The sequence below is a fragment of the Procambarus clarkii genome, chromosome 30 (genome assembly GCF_040958095.1).
Source record: "Procambarus clarkii isolate CNS0578487 chromosome 30, FALCON_Pclarkii_2.0, whole genome shotgun sequence".
Classification (NCBI taxonomy): Eukaryota; Metazoa; Arthropoda; class Malacostraca; order Decapoda; family Cambaridae; genus Procambarus; species Procambarus clarkii.
The window spans coordinates 15,015,844-15,033,564 of NC_091179.1; the positions used below are offsets into that span (position 1 = coordinate 15,015,844).

The 17,721-nt window shown below is 36.6% G+C and overlaps 1 protein-coding gene across 1 annotated transcript; it reads left to right on the top strand.

Annotated features, from left to right (window-relative positions):
- Nucleotides 1-3,728: 3,728 nt before the first annotated feature.
- On the top strand, nucleotides 3,729-16,630 carry LOC123765508 (uncharacterized). The gene is made up of 7 exons (XM_069333923.1): nucleotides 3,729-4,407; nucleotides 4,440-5,281; nucleotides 8,669-8,824; nucleotides 10,967-11,086; nucleotides 12,831-12,955; nucleotides 13,250-13,399; nucleotides 16,274-16,630. Exons 1-7 carry the CDS (start codon nucleotides 3,878-3,880, stop codon nucleotides 16,484-16,486), a joined length of 2,136 nt encoding a protein of 711 aa, XP_069190024.1. The 5' UTR covers nucleotides 3,729-3,877; the 3' UTR covers nucleotides 16,487-16,630.
- The last annotated feature ends 1,091 nt before the right edge of the window (nucleotides 16,631-17,721 follow it).

Here is a 17,721-nt window from a genome sequence, read left to right on the forward strand (position 1 = left end):
GCACACACCACCAGCAGGAGACCGGCAACGCCATCTCACCTGTGACCAGCTTGTTTCTGCAACAGGACAATTGTTTTCTACAGATGTTTAAACAGTATATACATATTTATCTAACTCCAGTTCGGAGGCGTTTATGGATTTATTTTCTTTACTCTCTCTGATATTTTCCCTATTCACTTAACTGGATTGCATTAATTTGCTAATCAATTAAAATCTATACATCACAACTTACCGTAATAATTCAGAATTAGCCATCACGAAAATTTGTTTTCTAAATTTCAATCCAATTTACAATGTTTAATCCATTGTTAAACACCAATTAAGCACCATCCGGAACATCAAGGAAAGTTGTCAGTAGAAAAGGTTAATTGTGGGAGGAGTGGACTACATCGGCCTGGTCGTCAGAGGGGCTCCCTGGCAAGGATCGCGCATACAGGAAACTTTGGGCCAAAATCATGATGCTACGTTCTCATATTACACTTTTATTTTTAGACTGGCATAAAAATGTGAGTTTTAACTCTTAAGTCGCCTATTAGTTCATAGAATTATTATTATTACATATATTCTTGTGACAGAATGAATGATTCGACGCATATATTGCGGCTTTGCGAAATTGTTTGTTAAAATATTAGCTAATATCGGCAGTTGTAGATGACGTCGCAGGCCCACGGGGTGAGATGCCACGCTTTTGTTTGGAACTGTTTGACGAATTCTCCTCAATGCACATGGTAGGAGATTGTCACCCTCCGCAACGCGTAACCAGAATATTATGTAATCCCATTTCAAGGTAGAAAGTTTTCTTGCTGAGCTGCATCAAATGTTATTATAAGCGCCTTGGGATCGTGGGTCTGCCCCCTGCTAGTTTCCATTATCATCATTGATTTCTGTCTATTGTAAGTACATTGGGTGGGGTCATGATTAGGTTTCTTTTTAAGGTTGTTAATGGCGTCTATAATAATTAATGCAAGTCATTACAGGACTATGAAAATAACAACCCATCCTCCTCTTTAGATAGTACTTATAGTAACGATGTGGACTATCGTATTATATATTGACGTAATTGATAATTGGCAAATAGAATTGGACAACGAAAAAGGTTTTGTATTTTGCTAATAAACCTGACCTAACTTAATCATCCTAGGCTTGACACACGCTGAGGCCTAATATAGTACAGATATGTCCTATACAAGGCATTGTTTTCGGTTTTAGCTTATTTTTTCTGAACTCTATAAAGTGAATTGAACCAAATTCTAATATCTAATTGTCCGTTACGTTAATTACGTTCCTGATAAAAGAGATGACTTAGCTTTGGAATGATTTTTGTTGCCCGGTGTTGCACCTCAGAGCAGCTATGTCTTTCTAAAGATGAGGTCTCTATGCCTAGATACAGTAATCCGGTGGGGGCGTACCAGAGACTTATACAATTGAATGACTACCTTCTTTTCCTTAAAGGTAAAGGAACGCTTGATTATTCCCAGGGTTTGGTTATGTTTTTTGTTACTGCCCCTTCACTGATGTGCAACTTTCAGTGGATGATGGATTCTGACTTCAAGGTCCTTTCTTCATCAATCTGTTGTAAGCTAGTGTTATTCAACTATTGATTTAATCTGTTGATTTAATCTGTTGATTCAACTGTATACAGTTGAATCACTACCTTCTTTCCCATCAAGTCAGTGGTACGCTTGATTTTTCATAGGGTTGTGTTAGCTCTTTTACTGCTGCTCCTACCTGTTGTGCAACTTTCAGTGAATGTGGATTTTGACTCCAAGGTCCTTTTCTTCGGTCAATCTGGTGCAAGGTAATGTTATTAATTTTGTATTTGTAACGTAGGCTGTTATGCCCCATATTCATGGTCTTGCATTTTTCAATATAATAGCATTTGCCCGTCTTCTGATCAGTTGTGGAGTTCATGTAGATTTCTTTATAAGGTTCAATATCATTCTCTTCCCACTTTACCATAAATCTCGCACAACCGAGAATCCCGGACGGGACAGAAATGATTGGGCACATTTTCTTTCACCTAATGCCTATGTTCACCTAGCAGTAAGTAGGCACTCAGAAGTTAGCTTGTTGTGGGATTGCATCCTGGACGGGGTCAGTAATTCGACCTTTGGGGGGGGGCTCGATATAAGCCTAACGTGTATGAATACACGTTACACGTTCAAAAAGTCTTGATGTAACACAAACAAGGAGCAACGGTTTTAAGCTCAACAAGCCACAATGTACGACTGAGAACAGGAGATGCTTCTTCACCCACAAGGTTATTAAAAAAAACATGGAACCGCCTACCCGCTGAGGACGTAAATGCCAAAAAATTTTAACGTTTAAAGGCAACTGGGGATCTTCAACAAGCTGCCGGCTTCATGTCCTCGCCGAGGCCACAAGTGTTAGTGACTCTCAGGTAAACTTAGGAATGCACTCTGGCTTCCAGTCTCCCGACACAATAAATTATTATTATTATTATTAATATTCTCATCTAGGTCATATGTATATGACCAATGATCACAATGGTAAAGTTGTTTGGCTTGGGTACATGAAGATTGGGAGATTGGGTAGCACTAGATTCAGTGCAATTTTAAAGCAATAAGGTAGAAAACTGAAGATAAAATTTGGTACTTTTTAGTTTTGTTTTTGAATGACGCAAAAGTTGGACAGTTTTTCAATTCATTAAGGAGTGAGTTCCATTCCTTAATGTGGTACCTTGTCAAAAGCTTTAGCAATATTTATACAATCAATGTACTTTCTCAATCCAATGTACCTTTTTGTATATAAATAAATACAAATATATAAATAATACAATAATACTATAAGTACTTTTTTTTTTTATTATTATTTTCTACCACAGACGTGGCCACACATTTACAATGCTAACCAGAATATATACATTTTCTTCTGTCCTCCATGGACAGGGTTAGAGAAGTGTTAAACATACAGTTCAAGGGTTTATTGAACACTCAACCACAGAAGGTGATTCGGTGCTTTTGAAATGCTAAGCTAACCTACATACGTAAATACAAAGATACACAGATTTACGTACGCCCTACATAAAGTATTAGATGTGTCTTTTACATAGTGTCATTAATGTACATTCACAAAGGTGAAATGTAATTCTGATCAGCTTCCATATTTGCTTTATACCCATACATATACATACACACACACACATACACATACATATATACACACATACATGCATTCACATACATTTGTCTCATTTACCCTGACAGGGTGAGGTAGCTGATAAAGAAACTAGTGTGCAATTAAGCACTTAATCACTGAAGGTGATGAAGGTGCTTTTACAAGCTCAACTATAAGTACTCTTTATGAGGATTGTCTGAGTGCTTTACACTTCGGCGTCCTGACGAAACTTACATTTACGATCTTTGGATTCCGTCAACAACAACAACACCGGGTCTCACTGTCTGGGCGCATCCGATCCCTCGATCGTCGTCGCCCCTAAATCAACACAACAACATCTGTCTCTTTACAATTCACTCTGCAGTCATCGGGAGGACAAACCCTTCATGCAAATTGCACCTACTATCAAGAAGAAGACAATCCACACTTTTCATAAAACAGCAACATTTGGATACTACCGTTAACACCACCCCTCATCTTTGCCATCCTAAGTCCATTTCTACTTAAAGGTCTATTTTTCTTATTATCCTTATACAAATAGAAGACATCGATAACTTCCAACATCTGCCAAATTCTGAACATTGATGCGCCACCGAAAGTGCCGTATCCATCAACATCACCACTCGTACAGTCATCAGGAGGAAAAACCTGCATGCAAACTTGCATGTATTGCGAAGAAGAAACTGTGAAATAGGCTTAAATACGGACTTCGTCTGTCGTGGTTCTCGGGAATCTCACGATGCTACTGAATACTAGACGAATGGGCATTTTGCTTCGAAATAGAGGGTTTGAAATTCACGTCGATACGAATCGTTATTTGAGAACACAATGCACAGCCCTTCTTCCCAGAGGATATACGGATTACGAGAGTCGACGATCAGAAAGGGTGCCAAGTGCTAAAACTTCGTTGTGTTCAGTAGATGAGGAAAGTGGAAGGAATAATCAGGTACACAAAGATACACGTTCTATAGAAGAAGTTGATCCAGTTATACTGAAATATACAAATATTTTAAATGAACTACGTAGCTTTGAAACAAATACAGACAATGTTCACCCAACCAACTTCGGTAGCATTCGATTTGACAGCGAAAATGTGGTAAAAGTTCATGGACAGTATGACAGTATTTATGGTCCAGACATGCAGGAGAAGCTAGCAATGCTGGAAACTAAGACAGACGAAGGTGAATATGTAACTGATCAAGCAGAAAACGATCTTTATCGGGCGAGCGAACCATTTGTTTCACAATTAACTTCTCCAATGTCACAAGAGTCATTTGTATCTTTAAAAGAAAACACAGCAGATATAAAAAAAAATCTGAAGTGCTAACAAGCACAAGTGAAGGATTGGAAGAGTATAGCAATGATAGCAATTATGTGGATAGCTTGTACTTTGGCTCAGCCCATATAAATTGTTCTAAAACCAGTATTGTTCAGAGTGCAGAATTGAATTATATAAAACCAGCCAATAATAAAACTGTTACTACTGGTAATCTTAATTACGTGGATGAATGTGTATTTGGTGATTTTGTATCAAGAGGTGATGCAGCTGTACACACACAAGAACCTTTAACTAAAAGTGATATAAAAGAAAAGCATTATCAAATGACTGAAAGAGAACATCTAAGCAAGGATGACGACTTAAGTTACATTGATAAAGTTTTCTTTAATGATTCACTAGATACCTATTCAGAGAATCAAACATCCACTGTTGAATTATCAGAAGTCAAAAGTAACGTGGAAAATCATTTATTTAATAAAAGAGCACACACTAGAGAGACAGACCAAGAATTTTGTAGTAGTTCAGGAGAAACTATGGGCCTTGGAAAGAATATTACACCAACAATTCTTCCACATCTAACAGAAAACCCAAAGGAAAATGAAATATTGGTCGAATATCCTGTCAACCCAAGGGATAAAGTCAAGCCTAAAGTTAAAAATGCAGAAACGGCACCAAAATCTGCTTTTGAATATGTTGTAAATATGAGAAAAGATTTACATGAAAAGAAGCATGGTACTGAGATGGATGGAAATATGAAAAAAAGCTATAAGAAAGTTTTAAGTCTATTAAGTGTGAAGTCACAAGAAAAGTTTACCAAATATGAAATTTTAAAATTGCTGAAGACAAGTGTAATATATGATCAGGGTAAGTTTTAACTTTTGCTTAGCATTTTTTGCATATAATTATCCTTAATTAAAAAAGTCTTAATTATACAACGAACTAATATATTCTAATGCTTTCCTATTGTAGGGTAGCTAATACTAAAAATGTATCCTAAATATTGTATATAGTGAAACCTTATTAAGATATTGTATGGGCCAAACCCACTCTGAACTTTAAAAATGTCCATCCTTTGAACATTTGAATTTTTTATAGTGCGTTCAGTCTTTTATAGTATTATTTTTGTATTACCTTCAAGTGATGTACTGTATAGTCAGTTGTATTTTGATCAAACTTATAATTGCACACATTAATGTAAATAACAATGAAAAAAACAAAATTATTTCTTTCTAAAGTTTCTCAATCTGCCACTTTGCCTCATTCATTTACAATTAATCAACTACAGTATACATGTTAGAGATAAAGTACTGTATAAATAATTCTTAGTGGGAAAATTGTGTGTATTGTATAAATTATAAAAATAATAAATAATAATAATAATAATAATAATAATAATAAATTATAATAATAAGTAATATGCAATCTAAATAGAAAAAATATCAATATTGTTTTTTGAGGTAGATGGGGTTAGTGTTCCTTGGGACTTGGTTGTTCCACATGGAGCCATGCTTAGTATTTGTTATTTTCTTATTCTTCACAGTCGTATTTCTCCCCATCCTGTGAAGTGCAGTACAACCTTGATTCTTTGATACAACCTGAGTGAAGTACAACCTTGATTCAATGAACTATAAGGAACCAACCCCAGTTCGTTGCAGTGAGGAATTCGCTGCCATCAGAGATGTCTCCAGGATGTATTTCACTTAGTGAATTTTTCATCTCAACCTATAATATACTAGACAACTACCAAATAAATATGTATGCAAAAAAAGTTACCTGAAATTACCTGAGGGCCACCAAAAATAGTAGCCTAGATGAGGACAGGAAGCCAGTTGTCAAAGGTCCCCCCCCCCCCATTTGCCCTGATAATTTTTTTCAGCTGGATTTTAAAATTTAACAAGAGGTTTGACATTTATGGCTTTGGCAGGTAGGCAGTTCCATAGGTTTATAACCCTGTGGGGTGAAAAAGCACTCCTGTTTTCAGTCCTGCATTGTGGCTCGTTGAGTTTGAAACCATTGCTCACTGTCTGTGTCACACCTGACCTTTTGACAAAATTGTCTGGATCAACATCCTCCAAATTGTTCAGTATATTAAAGGTTTTAAGGAGATCTGCCCTGTCATGCTTGGTTTGCAATGTTGTTAGTCCTGAGGCCCTCAACCATTCCTGGTATGAGAGTTGACTTAGTTCTGAATTTATTTTTGTTGCTCGGTGTTGTACTTTCTCAAAACAGCTATGTCCTTCATACTTGGATTAGGTCTCCATGCTTGGATACATTAATCCAAGTGTGGGCATACCAAAGATTTATACAATTGAATCATTAGCTTCTTTTCCTTCAAGTCAAAGGTATGCTTGATTATTCCTAGGGTTTGGTTAGCTTTTTTTTACTACTGCTCCTACCTGTTGTGCATCTTTCAGTGAAAGGTGGATTTTAACTCCAAGATATTTTCTTCATCAATCTGCTGCAAGGTAATGTTATTAATTTGGTAATTGTAGCATGGGTTATTATGCCCCACATGCAAGATCATGCATTTTTCAATATTAAGAAGCATTTGCCAGTCTTCTGACTATTTGTGGAGTTCATGTAAATTTCTTTGTATTGTTCATTATCATTCTCACTTCCCACTTTATCATAAATCTTAATGTCATCTGCAAATTTGATGATGTGGTTTGTAATATTTTCATCTATTAGTAATGCTAATGTCTTCTCAGACATAATAATATAGGATAAAACCCACACTTGTGTAATATGTGAAATTTTGTGAGGATACACACAGAAATCACAATAGCATGATACATCAAATGAACAAATCCACAAAGGCTGTGATGAAGGTTCGAACCTTCGTCCAGGATGATCCCAGACGCGCCTCAGTCGATTGCACCACACATGGTCAAAAGATCTTTTGACCATGGGGCTCAGAAAACCATGGAATGGGGGATTGGGCAAATGAGCCCGGGTGCATGGAGGAATTATTTAAAACCCCAGTTTGTCTCTCAGAAAGACTGCAGGATTCGTGTGAGAGCAGTTGTGCTCATGGTTGCAATTCTTTTGACCATGTCGTGGCATGGTCAAAATTAAGTAAAATTCATGTATACAGTACTACGTACATCCACCGGAAGTCCTTTGTCTGAGTAGTTGGTTACCGTTTCCAAAAATATGCGCAGGTTTGTAAGGCAGGATCTATTTTTAACAAACCCATGTTGCGTCGATTTTACAAGATTGTGCGCTGTATGATTGAGAATGATTCCCGCCCATAGGATTCTGTCCATGAGCTTGAGGATGTGTGATTTCAAGCTGATCGGACAGTAGTTTTCTGCTGAGCTCTTTCTGCTTTCTTGAAAATAGGGTATTTTGGTACAATATTTTCTGAAAAGGAGTTTCAGTGGTTGGCATACTTCCTCTACCAGTTCCTTTATGACTTTGGATTGAATTCCATCAACATCTGGGGCTTTTGAATCTTTTTAGTTTGTCAATGCTCTTCCTGATTGTTGCACATTATGGGTATAGTATATCTCTTAATTTATTTTCTTCAACTCCATTTAACCACATCTAGCTTATTCTTCACATCCCCAGCATCAAAACTCATTTTCAAAAGGTAGCAGGGGCCATACCTGTGTGAACAGAAACCTTGCCAATTCAAAATGCTTTGTCATATGAAGGGCAAAAATGAAGATAACCTGTCTGTAAAGAGACTCGACCCCATCTAGCACATTTCCTATGCTCAAGCCTTGAAACCTCATTTCCAGAGGAAAAAGGGCCTATATTTTTCTGAATGAAAATCTTCAGTATCTGGAAATAAAAAAGAACTATAAAATTTGGATTTAAATATGTTCACTGGCTCTCCCAAGGCCCCCAACTATTTGTTTTAATGTTGCTTGTGTCTGTGAACTCAGTCCCAACATCTTAAGCAAATGCACACATCGCTCTCTTCATGTTCGTCGAATCAGGTAAGTGAATCTGGCATGGAAAGTGTGTGCTCCAACTAGAGATTCGCTGAAACAAGGTTCGTTGAAACAAGGTTCCACTGTACTGTAGTCTGCCTCAATTTGTTTCAGGGTTGTCTTCCCTTGTGTCAGCTTGTGTTTCTGTTTCCTCACCAAAGTTATCTTCTCTGAGGCTTTAAGTGACCTATATGTAGGGCTTCTTTTGAGTTACCCCAATGTCCAGGTAGTACTTGAGACTTGGTCTACAAGACAGACCTGTTGATAGGAGTTGATTTAACTCACTGTGTATTTAATTCCTAATATATTTCAGATGATATTGTTGGCTTATACAAACCATATGGAATGACCATGCACAGTGGAACTAGCAATCAGCAGCATATCCTTGCAGACTACCTCCCAGATTTGGCTAAACATTTAGAAACTGATGAACTGTACCCAGTGCACAGGCTTGATGCTGGTACCACAGGTACAGTATCCTAATTTATTTTAGTTATATAATTATACTGTTAAACTTGGACTTCCAGTTCAAACATTTAATAATTGATGGTTATGTTTAATATACGTAATGTAAAATTAAATTTTTTTACTTGGTATGTTATGTATTAGTGTACAGTATTTGTTTAATTATTTCTCAAGATATTTTCCTGTGTGACATGTACAAATTTTCATTACACATATACAGGTATTTCAACTAACAACAATTGCTAAATTATAAAAAATAGAGGCTTACTAATCTGATCATATCTTTTATTTATAAGGGATTTAACATAAAACATACATAAAAACATAGGAAATATTACCAGTACAAAAGTGGACGTTGTAAGAGAAATCTGGATAGTTTTCTTCACAAAGTGCTTGACCAACCGTGCTGTGGTGAATATGTAGGCTTGCGGGCCGCTTCAAGCATCAGCCTATTAAACCAAGCTCTCACAAGTCAAGCCTGGCCCTGGCCTGGAGCCAGGCTTGACTTGTCCATGCAAGCACCAGCAGGGGTGCTGCTGGTGGATGAAGTTTCAGGTAACCACTTTCCATAAGATTTGACATGATTCATTTGTCTCAGCCTCGGGCCCTTGGCCCCTCACTTCTTTGCTTGGGCATGTGGTTCCACACCCGAGGAAGTCGCACAGCTGTGTGGCACTTCTTTTCTGCCCCATGTTGTGGGTCAGTTCCAAAGCCAGACTTGCTGCCACCATGGAGGCAGAACGGTGTTCAGTCTGCAAAGGTTTCCGAGGGGGATGCCTGGTTTCCTTTTGAACCTTCTTAGATTTTAAATGTCCAGGCTGTAAGGATGGTGTCTTTGGTTGGGAATGTTGTATATCTACCTTCTGAGTTGGAGCTTGTTACTTCCTTGGATTATATATATATAGGTGCAATTCATTGTTCCATATGAGTTGGATGTGTCTGTGCTGTAAGGTCACTGGTTCGGATACTTAAGAAAGTTAGACATTCTTAATGGACTAACATTAGTTATAGTTTATTAGCTTTATTGAAAAAGTTATGGTACAAATTGAAAAAGGCAACATTATTTTATAAAGTTACACTGAAAAGGTCCTGTGCATGCAGTACCCATGAAGATATTAATTAAAGCCTGGCAGTGTCTAGAGTTTTTGTTGCTCACAAAGTCTGAGAATACCCTAGTGCCATCTCCAGGGAAAATGGGTATATCACCCATTTCCAACATAGTTACTGTTGTATAAACTTGTGTAGCATGTTTGTACTACAGTATATCAAAGTTTGTGTGTCAACAGGAATTTAGATAACTATCATCAAACATTTTGCACTATTCGTCTACACTATAATCTGGTATCAGGTCACCCATAATTCGAGTTACGTCTAGCTTCTTGGTCAACAAGATGTTCAAATGCTTTGGTGTCGTAATGAGCATAATTTTCCTTGTAGGTAGTGTGGAGTCTGCTCTCCACTGTCTTCCTTGTCTTGTGCACAAAATTATTCATAGCCTGACTGAGGGGCCTGACAGCTGAGTACAGTGCTTGGGATTTGAGGTTCCAGGTTCGATCCTCGGTGGAAGCGGAAACAAATGGACAGAGTTTCTTTAACCTTGATGCGCCTGTTACCTAACAGTAAATAGGTACCTGGGAGTTAGACAGATGCTACAGGCTGCTTCCTGGGGGTGTGTAACAAAAAGGAGGCCTGGTCGAGGACCGGGCTGCAGGGACGCTAAGCCCCGAAATCATCTCAAGATAACCTCAAGATAAGAAGATAACCTGGTGCATTGTTAGTGACATGCATGGGCCCATGGTTTATAGCTTGGCAAGAAACATTTTGTTCTATTTAATGCTTAAATTTGTAAGCAGTGCCCAATTTAAGATTTTTCTTTTAATATTCTGCTCTAACTTGATATTTGTAAAGAATATTATGATATGGTCTATTTTTGGACTTTTTATTTTTTTTGTCTTCAGTCCTATAAACATTTTTGCCATTGTCTCCATGGTGAATTACATGCAGGCATGTATATTACTGTCTCAAATATTTCAAACAAGCATGAGATATATATACAGTAGTACATAATGGATATATATACTGTATTCTGTATTGTACAATATGTACATGGCATGATGTAACTATAATAATATCTATGCTGTTCCAGGAGTGTTACTGATGGCTCGTACTCCTGCCATGGCAGACACTTTAAAGAGAATGCTTAAGAAACATCAGATCAAGAAGACATATTGGGCCATCACAAAAGGTGTTCCAAATCCACTTCGAGGTAAAGTACAAGCAGGGTAATTGTCAAAAATTAAGAGATTCCTTGATCATTTTACCCTTAGTGTGATTGTTCTGTGAAGTAGGCCGCCTATATGACCAATTCTAAAATATATTTAAATTGTTTAGCTTTGTTTTGTTTTCCAGATTGATATCTATCACAGTCAAACAACATTTACCTGATATTTTTAGAACAGAAGCTATTAAATGAGTCAAATTTTTGTGGTCATATTCTAAAAACCATGGGCTCTGAGGTTATGAATAGCACATTAATTTTCATTATAATACTGGAAAATATATACAGTACAGGCAATGATGATAATTATGATCATGATATGAGAAAATTCACCAGGGCTGTGAGGTGGTGCGAACCTACGACCCCGGCACTGCCAGTCACGTACCCTACGCAACTGACCCTGGTGGATTTTCTCATTGATATATATCACATTAGTGTGATTTCTGTGTATAATCATGATATCTAAAAGTTTATTTAATATATAATCTTGCAAGAAAAAGGGCATCCTCTTAAATTGTTATTTTTAATGACCTTTGCTTTGGAAAATAATTGAATTTTTATTTGCCTAAGGAGTGAGGATTAAAGAAGAGAACTTTAGTATCCACTACAGTATTTAAAAAAATTGTCTTTCCATTAAAATATGATACAATGTACTGTACAGTATTATATGTTCAATGGGATGATATTTACCTCAAGTACTGTACAGATATTTCCTATGTGTTATAGGAATATCATTAACATGATGTCTCAAAAAAAATTATATAAAAGATTTAATTGTACTTGGGCAAATAGTCTTTTAGTGGATGTATTAAATATGAGCAGCATTAACTCCTTGACATGCCTTTCATACATGCCATATAATTAGTCACAACTTGGTCTTAATGGTTAAGAAAGAAACAGTCCTCTCTTTCTTTAGAATTTTTTTTTCTAAATATATCCCACAAACTATATATTGCTTTTCAGATCTCTTGCCAGGTGCTCATAAACAATTAAAAACGATTCTTTTTTTGTTTTTTTAATCATAAAACATTTACTTCTAAAGTTGGAAAAACTACCGTAATTATTTTAGTTAGGCTGTTGTGAGATGAAGAAAAGTTGATGACGTCATATTCTGAAAGTTAATTTTCAAGTAAACTTCTGTATTTGTAATAGATTTCTGGTTATCACAGATATCTTCCTTGTCCATAGCAGTCCTTGAAATTTTGCATAGCTTCACCATTAATGTGCAAAAGCATCAGTAAATGGGTGACAATACACCTAAGATGGTGCCATTTTTTTTTAATAATGCCTAGGAAGGTTGCTGATGCTTTTAGGAGTTTTGGTTAATATGTCAAACAATTGCCAGAAGTCTCAAGTATCAAGTGACATCCAAATAGAATATTTAGGAGCTTTGAATATTAAGAGGCACATTAAATCATTCACAAATGGCAGGAACACCATGGATCAGTCATTTGAGAATAACATGAGCAGGTTAAGGGTTAAACATTAATTAAGGATAAAAAACACACACCTGTGTATTTGTGAAATTTATGTAAGGAATGTACTCCATATTTGAAGTCTTTTTGCAATCTTCTGAGTGCTTTATCAAGGTCTGAGTGTGTGATTTGGATGAGACTTACATCTCAACGTCTAATCAAATCACACAAGATGTAAGTCTCATGCGGGTTTTTATCCTTTGTTATTATGTCTGTGAGAAGAAATTACCATTACTAAACATTCATTGTCATTGTAGGTGTGATTGATATACCAATATCAGAGGGCATGATTGAAGGAAGGCGTCGCATGGTTCTCTCACCAGTTGAAAATGGAATAAAATCTTCTAAAAGTAACAGCCATTTAGCTGTTACTACTTTCAAAGTGAGTATAGACAGATAAATATATAGTACCTGAACCAGTTGTTAAGTCACATTAGTTTCATTTTAGTGGAATACAAGTGGTATTAAATGTCCTGAAACATGAAATGTGGTTCATGTTTCCTAAGCAATGGTCAGTTTACCCTACTATTAATTGCTAACAATGTTTCATTTATATGAGTAAAGAAAAAATCTGGTAGCAATAAGATAATTTTTTATTGGATATGTATCCTTCATCCTAGTTTTAATAGCTGCACATTATGTCTATACACTAATATAAAATTGCAATTATTCTTAGGTACTAGCAAGGATCAACAGTGCATCTCTTGTTGAATTGTCACCAATGACGGGAGTGAAGCATCAACTTCGAGTACATCTTGGCTTTGGACTATCTTGTCCTGTGCTGGGTGATCACAAATATTCACACTTTCAGAAGATGACTCCTCAGGTTAGACACATTTTCTTTTATTTGCATGGAGTGATCAATATTTTTTTTACCCCTTTTTCATTGTTCGTAAGAATCAGATCTAATATAGCTTCTTTTCTGTGTGGCTCTGTTATCTGTTGATTGAATGAAAATTTGTCTGAAGGTCTGAAAAAGATCTCTGACTTGTGTTTGGTTATTTCCAGTTTGATTGTGCGATATAATGTTATCGTCTATTATCCTACATCTTAAACTGGGTAAATTGAAGTCTCCAAGGAAGATAGTATTCTGCACAGGATTTTCTGGATTTTATAGACAATTTTTAGAATCTGTTTTGTAACCTCAACAGATGCATCTGGAGGTTTGTATATTAGAATAATAACAAGGCTTTTGTTCTCCAACTTGACTCCAAGCTCCCCCCCCCCCACATTACTATATTTATGGAGTTTAATTAAGAGCTCTTTGCATACAAATTTCTCCTTTACAGACCTACTCCTCCATTGGACATTTATATTCTATTGCATCTACTGTATATAAATTATATAATAATTCACTTTGTATGGGGACAGGAAGCCAGAGTGTATTCATACACGTTTGGCTTTTATCGAGGCCTCTATAACCCACCCACCCCCACACACACACACACACACAAGGCCACAAGGCCAAATTATTGACCCTGTCCAGGATGCAACTCCACAACAAGCTGACTAACTTCTGAGTACCTACTTACTGCTAGTTGAACAGAGGCATTAGGTGAAAGTAAATTTGTTCAACCATTTCTGTCCCGCCCAGGATTCGAACCCAGAATTCTCAAATGTGCATCAGAACAAACCCGACTGTACTACCAGGACCCTGGTAGTACAGTCGATATGTTGGTATCCAGATTTTACTGTCCATATAATCTGTTAAAAAGTTTCTGTGACTGCTTCAGACATTCTATTCAATTCTATTAGTAGGCCATTTATGAATGAAATGTTGTCTCCCATTGACTATAGGCCTTGTATGTTGGCAAATATAAAGGCATTTCCATTTTGTGTACTTCAAGCTTGATGGGTTTATTTACATCTTCATCCCAGTACAGAGTGTGCATTTTCCAATTTATTTAATTATACAGTACAGGGTATTTCATAAAATTTTATCTATATATTTTAACATATACCATTTGTACCTATTATATTGTGCAGATTTAGCATGCATTATATTTATTCATTGTTATATGTACATTTAAATCATGGTTGTAAGTTGGGTTGTTTCCAAGCTGCCTCACATTTAAGCAAGCCAAATGACACTTTGTTAAGCCTTGGATTGTGGCCACTCTGCCTGTGCTCAAAAAAAGTATTTGTTCCTTTAAAAAAAATATCTAAGATTCATGCACACCAGGATGAAGTGTGGGTAGTCATTTAGTTTGTAGACTCATGGTGGCACATGTTAAATTTAGCCAACTTGCCATGTAGGGTGGGGACTTTGATGTTTAAGCTAGATTTACATATACAGTATCTGGTGATCATCACCAGAGATATCATGACAAACAACACAAAAGTAATCAATAGATACATTGAATATAGAAGATCAGACATTGTGAAGGCACTGCACATCAAACAAACTGAGCACACTATCAACAGATGGCTAACACTCTGCCATCTTCAAGGCCAAGACGAAATATCTAACATACTGTAGTGCCCCAGCCATCATTGAAACAGGATATTGCAAAACTGCATGGCCTTATTGGACCATAATGAGGTGCTTCACCATATTCCTGGTTATATATTTAGCTGCTCTAAACTTTATCATCTTGTACTATGCCTTTGAAAATGTTGACAGGATCAACAAACTGCTTCTCTTGGCCTCAAGCCATAATGAAACTGTGAAATGAACTTTTAAGAGTTAATTTTTCAGCTTCCTGCTCAAGTGAAGAAAAACATAAGGAAAATGGGGATTTGTGCTAGAAACATTGATCTTGCCCAGTTAAATTTAATCTTGTGTAAAAGTCTCACTCGATTATCTTTGGCTGTACTGTATTATAACTGCAGCCGAATTAAAAAATACTGTACATATTGGCTAAAATTTTATAAAATGTAATATTTATGCATTTCATGCAATCTTGAATTACCAGTACAGTACAAATTTTAAACAATTATGACATTGTTGGTAAAGTACTGACAAGATGACATATTATGAAAACCAGTGAAAAAAAGAACTATTGACTGCCTAAAGTAATTAATGTATTATGGTGATTCATGTTAAACCCACTTGTGTAAAACTAGGACTCGGTTATACCTACATTAGTAAGTACCGGTATACGAGTCTAACTATTTCCCACATTTGAATTATTGTAATCAGTAAAATGCAGAGGCACACACAGTACGGTACCATCTCGCTCATTACTTGGATTCTTTGTTTATCTGTGGTGCTCATTTAATGCCCTGTAAAGGGAGCCGGTCGACTGAGCGGACAGCACGCTGGACTTGTGATCCTGTGGTCCTGGGTTCAATCCCAGGCGCCGGCGAGAAACATTGGGCAGAGTTTCTTTCACCCTATGCCCCTGTTACCTAGCAGTAAATAGGTACCTGGGTGTTAGTCAGCTGTCACGGGCTGCTTCCTGGGGGTGGAGGCCTGGTCGAGGACCGGGCCGCGGGGACACTAAAAGCCCTGAAATCATCTCAAGATAACCTCAAGATGTACTTTGAGCCTTGAATCAGTCTTTCATCACACCTGTAGTCATGCATCACCAATAATATTGAATGTTGTAAAAATTCAGAATACAGTATTTCTTAAAAGTCAAGGTAAATGTTTTGTCCTTAATATTTTGTTATAGTTAGTACATATTTTTAAGAAGAGTCTTCCAGTCCTCATAATTGGTTATTTTTCTTTAAATTGTTTATATCTCCCCTTTCCCAGCGACTTCCTGGAGATGTCTTGGATCTTCTGAAGATGAAGCAGAGTAAAGTCAGAGATTTACCAATGTTTCTCCACAGTCGATCTGTTCTCATTCCTGAAATTGCAGATGGAAGAAATGTATTCATTTATGCCAAACTTCCAGCATTTTTCAACAAAGCCTTATCTCTCCTTAAATTGAACAGACACCATTGTCAAGTGAAGTTTGATAACTAGGACCCCTGCATTTAATATTTTAATTACATGTAGTGAATGTGTATGTATGTAATGCAATTCAAAATACTGTACTTCTCAAGCTTTGGGGGCCAGATGCATGCTTGAGATGGAGCAAGCATTTCCTCCCTTATAATGCTTAAACACACACTTAAAATTCCAAAGTTAATTAGTATTTCCCATGGTTAAATGTCTCCTTTACATTACAGTACTGTATTTATGTATCAAACTAGGATTAAATTAGTAAGTTATAATTATATAATTGGCATTATATTGTTTGTTTTAGATTACCCCTGTTTATGTGTACTTCACTTGTGACAACAACATTATATTTGATATAAGGTTTTTGTAACTATCATGGTTATTTTTAATTTCCAAATTCGTATCACATACGTAAATAAACAAATTCATAAGAACATAAGAATAAAGGTAACTGCAGAATGCCTTTTGGCCCATACAAGGCAGCTCCTATTTACAGTATAACGACCCAATCCCACTCATACATGTCCAACCCATGTTTGAAACTATCGAGGGACCCGACCTCCACCACGTTACGCGGTACAGTAATTGGTTCCACAAATCAACAACCCTGTTACTGAACCAATATTTACCCAGGTCTTTCCTAAATCTAAACTTATCCAATTTATACCCAGTGTTTCGTGTTCTGTCTTGTGTTGATACTTTCAACACCTTACCAATATCCCCCTTGTTATGCCCATTCATCCACTTGTACACCTACCATGTCCCCCAATTCTTCGCCTTTCTAGAGAATGAAATTTAAGCTTTGTCAATCTTTCTTCATATGACAGGTTTCTGATTTGGGGGATTAACTTTGTCATCACATGCTGGATGCGTTCTAGTAAATTTATATCCATTCTATAGTACGGCGACCAAAGCTGAACTGTATAATGTAAATGGGGCCTAACCAGAGCAAGATACAGCTGAAGAACAGCACCAGGCGTCTTATTACTAACTCTACGATTAATAAATCCCAGTGTCCTATTTGCCTTAATACGAACATTTATGCATTTATTTTTTGGTTTTAAATTCTTATTAATCATAACTCCCAGATCCCTTTCACAATCCAACTTCGCAATCTCAACACCATCTAGCTCGTATCTTGTAACTATCATCATTACCTAACCTCAAAACCTTACATTTGTCAGCATTAAACTACATCTGCCAATCTTTTGACCATTTCAAAATGCTATTTAGTTTGTCTTGAAGTGATAGCGAGT

What these genes read in the sequence shown, in the direction of transcription:
- LOC123765508 (XM_069333923.1), top strand. Translation starts at nt 3,878, where the DNA reads ATGCTACTGAATACTAGACGAATGGGCATTTTGCTTCGAAATAGAGGG. An exon ending in AAGTGTAATATATGATCAGG is followed by an intron (nt 5,282 to 8,668) that starts GTAAGTTTTAAC and finishes AATATATTTCAG; the next exon opens with ATGATATTGTTGGCTTATAC. An exon ending in TAGCTGTTACTACTTTCAAA is followed by an intron (nt 12,956 to 13,249) that starts GTGAGTATAGAC and finishes AATTATTCTTAG; the next exon opens with GTACTAGCAAGGATCAACAG.